Source organism: Pan troglodytes, chromosome 15 (genome assembly GCF_028858775.2).
Source record: "Pan troglodytes isolate AG18354 chromosome 15, NHGRI_mPanTro3-v2.0_pri, whole genome shotgun sequence".
In the NCBI taxonomy this organism is placed as follows: domain Eukaryota; kingdom Metazoa; phylum Chordata; class Mammalia; order Primates; family Hominidae; genus Pan; species Pan troglodytes.
In genome coordinates this window covers 295,013-308,512 of record NC_072413.2, presented here as the reverse complement: position 1 = coordinate 308,512, position 13,500 = coordinate 295,013, and the positions used below count along the sequence as shown (strand labels likewise).

Genomic DNA, 13,500 nt, shown 5'->3' with positions numbered 1-13,500 from the left:
GCAGCGCTTCCACCCCTGAGACCTGGACCAAGTTCACGCAGGACAATCTGTGCCGCGCCCAGCGCGAGCGCCTGGACTCGGCCAACCTGTGGGTGCTGGTGGACTGCAGCCTTCGCGACACCTCCGAGGACATGGGACTCCAGTGTGACGCCGTGAACCTGGTCTTCGGGCGCCGCTGTGAGGAGCTGGAGGACGCGCGGCACAAGCTGCAGCACCACCTGCACAAAATGGGGTACCCTCAACCCCGAAGACGGCTCCCGCTCCTGCCCACCACTGTGCCCCCTCTCATCACCTGGCATGGGCCCTCAACACCTTTCTCCTCTGTCCCACTTATCCCGAAGGACCCCAGAAGCAAGTGTCACCTCTCCGAAAACCTATGTAAAACCTGCTGACACTGGGTATGATCGCAGGGTGTTGCAAACCCCATGACTGAGCAGGAGGAGCTGTGGGAAGGATGGAGGCGGGAGGTGGTCTGGGGAGCATTGACCGCCCGGGAGGTCCCCAAGAGTCCTGGCCTGGCAGGCAGGGCTCTGACTCTAGGGCCTCAGCGTGGCCTTTACCACCTCTGAGTCCCCAGTCCTTGAGCAGGATTTAGGTCCTGGTGACCACCAAGGATGGGGGTTCTTGGAAGAGAGCTAAGAAAAAACAGGCTGCCTGACTCTCCAGAGCCCGCTGGGGGCCCCGGTCTCTCTCCTGTCTTCACCCTCAGCCCTCAGGGACTCTCCTGTGTGTCCCAGCTACTCTCCAACCATGCCCAGATTTCAGCCAGAGTCAGTTCCAGGCACCCAGGTATCACCACCAAACTCAGCAGTTTCGCTGAGTTACTCCCCAGTCTCTCTCATGTCTTCACCCCCAGTCCCCTGGGACTCTCCTGTCTGTCCCAGCTACTCTCCCACCACGCCCAGATTTCAGCGGGAGTCAGCCTCCCACACTCCGGAATCACCTACAGACTCACAGACTTCACTGAGGTCCTCCCTGGTCTCTCTCAGGTCTTTGCCCTCAGCCCACAGGGACTCTTGTGTCTCTTTCAGCTACTCTCAAAACTTCGCTAGATTCCAGCTGGAGTCAGTTCCAGGCACCCACGATACACCACCGAACTCACGAATTTCACTGACTTACTCCCCAGTCTCCCTCATGTTCTCACCCCCAGCCCTCAGGGACTCTTCTGTCTCTCTCAGCTACTCTCCGACCATCTCCAGATTTCACCTGGAGTCAGCTTCCCGCACCCAGGAATCACCTACAAACTCACGGACCTTACTGCAACCCTCCCCCATTTCTTTCACCTCTTCACCCCCTGCCTTCAGGGACTCTCCTGTGTCTCCCAGCTTCTCTCCAGCCTTCCCCAGATTTCTGCCACAGTCAGCCCCAGGCACCCAGGACAACCCTAGACACTCACAGGCCTCACGAGACTATCTCCCTATGACCTGTACCTACACAGCAATGGCTCCCACGCATCCCTCAGTGACCCCAAACCCATCTCCACTTACACTCAGACACTCCCAGGGCCTGACAGCTACTCCCCGTTATTGTCCTTCAGTTCGAAGCCCTGGCCAATCTACTAGCCCACATGACGCAGTTACCTGGCCATTTCTCCACGGTTCCCGTGAGGGCCCCACACCCAGCCGCACAAGAGCCCCTCCTGCATTCCGTCCTCACACGCAGGCCTGTCCATCTACTTGCTACTGTCACACTCTTGCCAGCAGAAGAGGCCCCTGTAATGGCCGATATCACCACCCAGTCTATCCTCACCCCATAGCTGTGCAGCGGGACCCTCCTGCTGGCCCACGTGGCTGCCAGAGCCCATGCTGGCAAGACGCTCCAGCAGGTCGGCGTCCCTGCGGGCCACACTACCGGTGACATGGCTAGCATGACCCTCCTTCCTGGCAGTGACACTGTTGATGTGAACCCCAGTTTCACATCTGTCATTTGTAAATAGGACCATTTTCCCTTTTCGCTCTCCCTTCCATTCACAGGGCTTTTCATTCTCTCTGTTTCTGCCTGCGTTTCAGATATTTACTCACCTTTTTCTCTCTCACTATGTCTGCCGTGGTCTCCATGAGAGTGCGCCACATAAGATTCCGCCATTAAAAGTCATGAATTGAATGGCTTTTAGTATACCTGTGGTTGTGCACATTCAATTTTAATTCGCAATCCGTTGTAGAACGTCTTATCACCCCTGACCAGAGAAAAACCCTATAGACAGTCACTCCTCATTCTGTCTCAAACCCTCTCCCTGACCCTCAGCCCTAGGTAGCAACTACCTAGTGCGATCAATCCCATATGCATAGATTTCCATATTGTGGACATTTCCTATAAAAGGAATTGCACAATAGGTGAGCTGTTAGGACTGACATAACACGTAGCACAATATTTTCAAGATTCATCCACATTGTAGGCTTACCCACAGGGGGAAACCATTTTTTGGGGGGGTTTTAGTAACACCGGTGTTTTCTCCTTCCTTTCGTCCTTCTTTCCTTCCTTCCTTCCTCTTATTTCTCTCTTACTCCTTCTGCCCTCTCTCTTTCATATGCCTTAGGTGCATCCCACATTCTGCGTTTCTTTGGGGAAATCCTCGACAGGTGCAGGAAAATTGTGTTATTGTAACTATTTACCGCTATCTCTCTTTCACGGCTCTCCATCAGTTGTGAACATCTATTGGTTTATCCCAAGTCACTAAGCATATTTTTATTAGGTACACCTGTTTTTCCTTATACAGCTGTTTCTGGAGTATAAGGTCGCATACTCATAAACCCAGTGTAACTCAGAAACGCATCTAATATTCCAATAAAACCGTCATAACGTTGAAAAATCATAAATCAAACCATCATAAGTCACAGTTTTTCCGTGGATATGGGCGCATCAATTCCAATTTATTCAGTAATGCTGTACACCATTAACAATGGCAGACTGATTGGGAGTGGATATTGATAGCATTATAAAAGTCAGTCATTAGAGGGCTACTTCTTTAACCTGACTGAAGAACTGATCTAATGACTTTAGTACAGTGCATGATTATGTGAGATGTTTTGAGACAGAATAGTACATTTGTGAATGAAATTTTATGGCTTTTTTTCAATTAGTAGGAACCATTGTGTGTGGAAAAGTGAGAAAATTGCTTTCTGCTGTAGAGTCTGGCATTCATTGTAGATTTAAGCTTATTTTTCTGTGAGCAAATCTTATTCAATAAAATACTACTCTTTATACTAAAAAACAAAAACAGTGGTGATGTGTGGTCATTATCCTCAGCAAACTAATCCAGGGAAAGAAAACCAAATGCCACATTCTCACTTATAATGGGAGCTGAAAAACGAGATCACATGGACACAGGAAGGGGAACAACACACACTGGGGCCTTTCGGGAGGCAGAGCGTTAAGAAAAACAGCTAGTGCATGCTGGGCTTAATACCTAGGTGATGGTTTGACAGGTGCAGCAAACCACCATGGCACATGTTTACCTTAGTAACAAATCTGCACATCCTGCACATATACCCCAGAACTTAGAAACGAAACGAAACAAAAGAAAACGAAAAAGCAATAGCAAAACCCTAAAGGCAAACTAAAGTTTCAAACTCAGAACGTGACAGACCAATGTTTGGTTCAAATCTTGGTTCTCAACCCAGGTGCCATAAGGTCAGGATAAAGAATTTGATTACATATTGTAAATAAGACATGCAGCAAATGACCAGAAAGATTATTCTCAACATATGTGTGTCTTCTAATTCAATGGTGACGCTATCTACCGAGATATAGCATTAGATTTCAAAGGGCCGAGTCCCGCCAGAGATGCCTCCCACACTAACAACAATGGGAGGCCCTACGTTGTTTTACCTGTGCTTCTCAGCAACTGGCTATAAATCAGGTTGCCACCACTCCCAGATTTAGTTGATATTTCACATTGATATTTCACGTACAGTATATAATATACAATTGGTGTACTTTGATATTTTATGTACAGCATATAATATATATTTGTTGTACTTTGGTATTTTATGTACAGTATATAATATACATTTGGTGTACTTTGATATATTATGTACAGTATATAATATGTATTTGGTGTACTTTAATATTTTATCTACAGTATATAATATATAGATTGTGTAGTTTGATATTTTATGTACGCTATATAATACATGTTTGGTGTACTTTGATATTTTATGTACAGTATATAATATATATTTAGAGTACTTGGATATATTATGTACAGTATATAATATACATTTGGTGAACTTTGCTATTTTATATGCAGTATATAATATATATTTGGTGTACTTTGATATTTTATGTACAGTATATAATACATATTTGCTATACTTTGGTATACTATATACAGTATATAATATACATTTGGTGTACTTTATTTTATGTACAGTATGTAATATATATTTCGTGTGCTTTGATAGTTTAGGTACAGTATGTAATATATATTTGGTGTACTTTGATATTTTATGTACAGTATATAACATATATTTTGTGTAGTTTGATATTTTATGTAGAGTATACAATACATATTTGCTGTACTTTGATATTTTATGTACAGTAAGTAATATATATTTGATGTACTTTGGTATTTTATGTACAGTATATAATATATATTTGGTGTAATTTGATATTTTATGTACATTATATAAGATACATTTGGTGTAATTTGATATTTTATGTACAGCATATAACATATATTTGGTGTACTTTGATATTTTATGTGCAGTATATAATATATATTTGGTATACTTTTGTATTTTATGTAAAGTATATTATAAATATTTGGTGTAGTTTGATATCTTAATGTACAGTATATAATATATATTTGGTGTACCTTGATATTTTATATACGGTATAAAATATAAATTTGTTGTACTTTGATACTTTATTTACAGTATGTAATATATATTCGGTGTACTTTGATATTTTATGTGCACTGTATAATATATATTTGGTGTACTTTGATATTTTATGTGCTGTATATAAAATATATTTGCTGTACAGTGATATTTTATGTACAGAATATAATATATATTTGGTGTAGTTTAATATCGTATGTACAGAATATAATATTCATTTGGTGTATTTTGATATTTTATGTACACTATATAATATTTAGTTCATATACTTTGGTATTTTATGTACAGTATATAATATATATGGTGTACTTTGATATTTTATATACTGTATATAATATATATTGGTTTTACTTTGATATTTTATGTACAGTATTTAATATATATTTGCTGTAGTTTGATATTTTATGTGCCTTATATAATATATATTTGGTGTACTTTCATATTTTATGTTCAGTTTATAATATATAATTGGTGTACTTTGATATTTTATGTACAGTATATAATATAAATTTTGTGTACTTTGAAAATTTATCTAAATTATATAATATATATTTGGTGCACTTTGATATTTTATATACAGTATATAATATATATTTGGTGAACTTTGATATTTTATGTACAGTATATAATAAATATTTTGTGCACTTTGATAATTTATATAAGGTATATAATATATATTTCGTGTACTTTTATATTTTATATACAGTATATAATATATATTTTGTGTACTTTGATATTTTATGTATAGTACATAATATATATTTGGTGTGCTTTGATATTTAATGTACACTATATAATATATATTTGGTGTAGTTTGATATCTTATGTACAGTATACAGTAAATATTTTTTTACTTTGATAATTTTTATAAATTTTATAATATATATTTTGTGTACATTGATATTTTATGTACAGTATATAATGCATATTTTGGGTACTTTGATATTTTATATACAGTATATAATATATATTTGGTGTACTTTGATATTTTTTTACAGTACATTATATATATTTGGTGTAATATGATATTTTATGTACAGTGTATTATATGTGGTGTACTTTGATATTTTATATACAGTATATAATATATATTTGGTGTACTATGATATTTAATGAAGAGTATATAATATATATTTGGTGTACTTTCATATTTTAGGTACATTATATAATATATATTTGGTGTACTTTGATACTTTATGTACTGTATATTATATATTAGGTACACTTTGATATTTTATGTACAGTATATATTTTTGGTTTACTTTGATATGTTATGTACAGTATATAATATACATTTGGTGTAATTTGATATTTTATGTACAGTATATAATATATATCTGGTGTACTTTGGTATATTATGTACAGTATGTAATACACATTTGGTGTATTTTGATATTTTATGTACAGTATATAATATATATTTTGTGAAATTTGATATTCTAGGTAGAGTATATAATATATATTTGGGGTACTTTGATAATTTAGATTCAGTATATAATATATATTAGGTATATTTTGATATTCTATGTACAGTATGTGATATGTTTTTGGTGTCCCTTGATATTTCATGTACAATATGTAATATATGGTGTACTTTGATATTTTATATACAGTATATAATATATATTTTTCACACTTTGATATTTAATGTACAGTATATAATATATATTTCCTGTATTTTAATATTTTATGAACAGTATATAATATATATTTGGTGTACTTTGATATTATATGTACAGTATATAGTATATATTTGGTGTAATTGATATTTTATGTACAGTGTATAATATATATTTGGTGTGCTTTGATATTTCATGTAGAGTACATAATATATATTTGGTGTATATTGATACTTTATGTACAGCAAATAATACATATTCTGTCTACTTTGATAATTTATTAAAGTATATAATATATATTTGGTGTAATTTGATATTTTATGTACAGTGTATAATATATATTTGGTGTAATTTGATATTTTAGGTACAGTATATAATATACATTTGGTGTACTTTGATACTTTATGTACAGTATATAATATATATTATATAGTCTTTGATATTTAATGTACATTATATATTGTATTTTTGGTGTATTTTGATATTTTATGTACAATATATAATATATATTTGGTGTATTTGATGTTTTATGTAGAGTATATAATGTATATTTGCTGTACTTTGATATATTTTTTACATTAGATAGTATACATTTGGTGTATATTGGCATTTTATGTACAGAATATAATATATATTTGGTGTACTTTGATATTTTAGGTAGAGTATATAATATATATTTGGTGTACTTTGATACTTTATATACTATATATTATATATTAGGTATAATTTGATACTATATGTACAGAATTTATCATATTTTTGGTGTAATTTGATATGTTATGTACAGTATATAATATAGTTTTGGTGCCCTTTGATATTTTATGTACAGAATATATTATATATCTGGTGTACTTTGGTATTTAATGTACAGTGTACAATATATATTTGGTGTACTTTGATATTTTTTGTAAAGTTCATAACATATATTTGGTGTACTTTGATATTTTTTGTACAGTATATATTAAATATGTCGTGTACTTTTATATTTTTTGTACAGTACATAATATATATTTGGTGTACTTTGATATTTTATGTACAGAATATAATATATATTTGGTGTAACTTGATATTTTATGTACAGTATACAACGTATATTTGCTGTACTTTGTTATGTTATGTACAGTATATAATATGCATATGGTGTATTTTGAAATTTTATGAACAGTATATAATATATATTTCGTGTACTTTGATATTTTAGGTACAGTATATAGTATATATTTGGTCTACTTTGATATTTTATGTACAGAAAATAATATATATTAGGTATACTTAGATATTTTATGTACAGTATATAATATATATTTTGTGTACTTTGATAATTTATCTAAAGTATATAGTATATATTTGGTGTACTTTGATATTTTATGCACAGTATATAATATATATTTGGTGTACTTTGATATTTTTTGTACAGTATATATTAAATATGTGGTGTACTTTTATATTTTCTGTACAGTACATAATATATATTTGGTGAACTTTGATATTTTATGTACAGAATATAATATATATTTGATGTACCTTGATATTTTACGTACAGTATACAACGTATATTTGCTGTACTTTGATATGTTATGTACAGTATATAATATGCATATGGTGTATTTTGAAATTTTATGTACAGAATATAATATATATGTCGTGTACTTTGATATTTTAGGTACAGTATATAATATATATTTGGTGTACTTTGATATTTCATGTACAGAAAATAATATATATTAGGTATACTTAGATATTTTATTTACAGTATATAATATATATTTTGTGTGCTTTGATAATTTAACTAAAGTATATGGTATATATTTGGTCTACTTTGATATTTTATGCACAGTATATAATATATAATTGTTGTACTTTGATATTTTATATACAGTATATTATATATTTGGTGTACTTGGATATTAAATGTACAATATATAACATATATTTGGTGTACTTTGATATCTTAGGTACATTTTATAATATATATTTTGTGTACTTTGATACTTTATGTACAGTATATAATATATATTAGCTATACTTTGATATTTTATGTACGGTATATATTATATTTTTGGTGTACTTTGATATTTTATGTATAGTATATAATATATATTTGGTGTAGTTTGATATTTTATGTACAGTATATAATATATATGGTGTGCTTTGATATTTTATGTACAGTATATAATATATATTTGGCATTCTTTGATATTTTATGAAGAGTATGAAATATATTTTTGGTGTACTTTGTTATTTTATGTACAGTATATAATACTCAGTAGGTGTACTTTGATATTTTATGTATAGTATATAATAAATATTTGGTGTACTTTGATATTTTATGTACAGTATATAATATATATTTGGTGTACTTTGATATTTTGTGTACGTATACAACATATATGGTGTACTTTGATATTTTATGTACAGTATATCATATATATTGTGTACTTTCATATTTTATGAATAGTAGAAAACATATATTTTGTGTATATTGATATTTTATGTACAGTACATAATATATATTTAGTGGACTTTGATATTTTATGTGGAGTATGTAATATATAACTGGTTTACTTTGATATTTTATGTAGAGTATATAATATATATTTGGGGTACTTTGATATTTTATATACAGTATATAATACACATTGGGTGTACTTTGATATTTTACATACATTATACAATATATATTTGATGTAGGTTGATATTTTATGTACAGTATATAATATATATTTGATTTACATTGATATTTTATGTACAGTATAAAGTATACATTTGGTGTATTTGATAGATTCTATACAGTACATAATATATATTTGGTGTACTTTTATATTATATGTAAAATGTATAATATATATTAGGTGTACTTTGACATATTATGAACAGTATATAATATTCATTTTGAGATCTTTGATATTTTATGTACAGTATATAATATATATTTGATGTACTTTGATATTTTAAGTCAGTATATAATATATATTTGTGTAATGTTTATGCAGATATCTGTATAAAAATGTAAATATTGATACAGATATCTGTATAAACATCTAAACATTATTTATACAAATGTCTGTATAAACAGGTACATATTATTTATACAGATATCTTTATAAACAAGAAAATATAATTTTTACAGATATCAGTATAAACCTATAAATATTATTTATACAGATATCAGTATAAACCTATAAATAATATTTATACAGATATCAGTATATACACATAAATATTCTCTATTCAGATATCTGTATAAACACATAAATATTATTTATACAGATATCTGTATAAACATATAAAGATTATTTATACAGGTAACTGTATAAACATATAAATATTATTTATACAGATATCTGTATAAACATATAAATATTATTTGTACAGATATCTGTATAAACATATAAATATTATTAATACAGACATCTGTGTTAACTTATAAATATTATGTATACAGCCATGTGTATGAACATACAAATATTATTTATACAGATATCTTTATAAACATATAAATATTATTTATAGATATATCTGTATAAACATATAAATATTTATGCAGATATCTGTATAAGCATATAATTATTTATACAGATATCAGTATAAACATATAATTATTTGTACAGATATCTGTATAAACATATAAATATTATATATACAGATATCTGTATAAACATATAAATACTATTTATTCAGATATCTGTATAAACATATAAATATTATTTACAGTTATTTGTATAAACATAAAAATATTGTTTATACAGATATCTGTATAAACATATAAATATTTTTACAGATATATGTATAAACATATAAATATTTATAGGGGTATCTCTATAAACATATAAATTTTATTTATGCAGATATCTTTACAAACATATAAATATTAATTAAAGAGATATCTGTATAAACATATAATTATTTATACAGATATCTGTATAAACCTATAAATATTATTTACAGAGATATCTGTATAAACCCAGAAATCTTTATAAATATTTACATGTTTATACAGATATCTGTATAAATATTTACATGTTTATACAGACATCTGAATAAATATTTACATGTTTATACAGACAACTGTGTAAATATTTACATGTTTATACAGACATCTGTGAAAATATTTACATGTTTATACACACATCTGTGTAAATATTTACATGTTTATACAGACATCTTTGTAAATATTTACATATTTATACACACATATGTGTAGATATTTACAGGTTTATACAGACATCTGTGTAAATATTTACATGTTTATACAGACATGTGTGCAGATATTTACATGATTACACAGACATCTACGTAGATATTTCCATGATTATACAGACACCATTGTAAATATTTACATGTTTATACAGACATCTGGGTAAATATTTACACGTTTATACAGACATCTGCGTAAATATTTGCACGTTTATACAGACGTCCGCGTAAATATTTACAGGTTTATACAGACATCTGCGTAAATATTTACATGTTTATACAGACATCTGTGTAAATATTTACAGGTTTATACAGACATCTGTGTAAATATTTACATGTTTATACAGACATCTGTGTAAATATTTTCGTTTATACAGACATCTGTGTAAATATTTACATGTTTATACAGACATCTGTGTAAATATTTTCGTTTATACAGACATCTGTGTAAATATTTACTTGTTTATACAGACATCTGTGTAAATATTCATATGTTTATACAGATATCTGCATATTTATATGTTTACAGACATCTGTATAAATACTTTTATGTTTATGCACATATCTGTACAAATATTTATATGTTTTTACACATATGTGTATAAATAATATTTATATGTTTCTACAGATATCAGTATAAATAACATTCACATGTTTATACAGATATCTGTATAAATAATATTTATATGTTTATACAGTTATCTGTATAAATAATATTTATGTGTTTATAATGAAGTCTGTGTAGATAATATATATATGTTTGTAGAGGTATCTGTATAAATAATATTTATATGTTTATACAGATATCTCTACAAATAATAGTTATATGTTTATACAGATATCTGTATAAATAATATTTGTATGGTATCTGTATAAATAATATTTATAAGTTTATACAGATGTCTGTATAAATAATATTTATAAGTTTAATCAGATATCTGTATAAATAATATTGATATGTTTATACAGATATCTGCATAAATAATATTTATATGTTTATAAATTTATCTGTATAAACACATAAATAATTATATAGATATCTGTATAAATAATATTTACATGTGTATAGAGATAACTCTATCAATATTTACAAATTGATTCAGATATCTGTATGAATATTTACATGTTTATACAGATATTTTATAAATATTTACATGTTTATACAATTATCTGTATAAATATATACATGTTGATACTGATATCTGTATAAATATTTACGTTTATACAGATATCTGTATCAATATTTACATGCATAAACATAAATCTGTGTAAATATTTACATGTTTGTATATACAGGTATATTTATAAATATTTGTATGTATATACAGATATCTGTATAAATAATATTTACACATTTATACAGATATCTGTATCAATAATATTTATACGTTTATACAGATATCTGTATAAATAATATTTAAGTGTTTATACAGATATCTCTATAACTAATATTTATATGTTCATAGAGATATCTGTATAAATAATATTTACATGTCTATACATATATCTGTATAACTAATATTTACATGTTTATGCAGATATCTGTATGAATAATATTAATAAGATTCTACAGACATCTGTATAAATAATATTTATGTGTTTATACAGATATCTGTATAAATATTTATAGGTTTATACAGATATCTCTTAAAATATTTATATATTTATAGAGATATCTGTATAAATATTTATGTATTTATGCAGATGTCTGCATACATATTTATATGTTTATACAGATATATATAAATAATATTTTTATATTTATACAGATATCTGTATATATAATATTTATGTTTAGACAGATATCTGTATAAATAATATTTATATGTTTATACAACTATCTGTATAAATAATATTTATTTGTTTATACAGATATCTGTATAAATAGTATTTATAGCTTTATACAGGTATCTGTATAAATAATATTTACAGGTTTATAAAGATATCTGTATAAAGAATATTTACATGTTTATACAGATAGCTGTATAAATATTTACATGTTTATACAGATAGCTGTATAAATATTTACATGTTTACACAGATATATGTATAAATATTATTTACGTTTTTACAGATAACTGTATAAATAATATTTATATGTTTATACAGATATCTGCATAAATATTTATATGTTTATACAGATATATGTATAAATAATATTTCTATGTTTATAAAGGTATCAGGCTATATAATATTTAAGTTTATACAGATATCTGTGTAAATAATATTTATATGTTTATACAGATATCTGTATACATAATAGTTATATGTTTATAGAGATATCTGTATACATAATATTTCTATGTTTATCCAGATATCTGTATACATAATATTTATATGTTTATACAGATATCTGTATACATAATATTTATATATTTATACAGTTATCTGTATGAATAATATTTATATGTTTAAACAGATATCTGTATAAATAATATTTATATGTTCATACAGATATCTGTGTAAATAATATTTATATGTTTATACAGATATGTGTATAAATAATATTTATATGTTTATACAGATATCTATATAAATGTTATTTTCCTGTTTATACAGATATCTGTATAAATAATATTTACAGGTTCATACAGTTATATGTATAAGGATTATTTACATGTTTATACTGATATCTGCATAAATATTTACATGTTTATACAGATATCTGTATAAATATTATTTACATGTGTATACAGATATCTGTAAATAATATTTAAATGTTTATACAGTTGTCGTATAAATAATATTTATATGTTCATACCGATATCTGCGTAAATAAAATTTATATTTCATACAGATATCTGTGTAAATAGTATTTATAGGTTTATGCAAATATCCGTATA

General features: G+C 28.6%; 1 protein-coding gene across 1 annotated transcript in view; it reads left to right on the top strand.

Moving 5' to 3' along the window:
• Positions 1-3,217, top strand: part of LOC129139011 (tektin-1-like) — a 61,400-nt gene extending 58,183 nt beyond the window's left edge. Inside the window, exon 3 of the mRNA XM_063792762.1 lies at positions 5-3,217. Within this exon, the coding sequence (XP_063648832.1) occupies positions 5-392 (388 nt within the window). The 3' untranslated portion in view covers positions 393-3,217. The remainder of the gene's footprint in view (positions 1-4) is intronic.
• Positions 3,218-13,500: the final 10,283 nt, after the last annotated feature.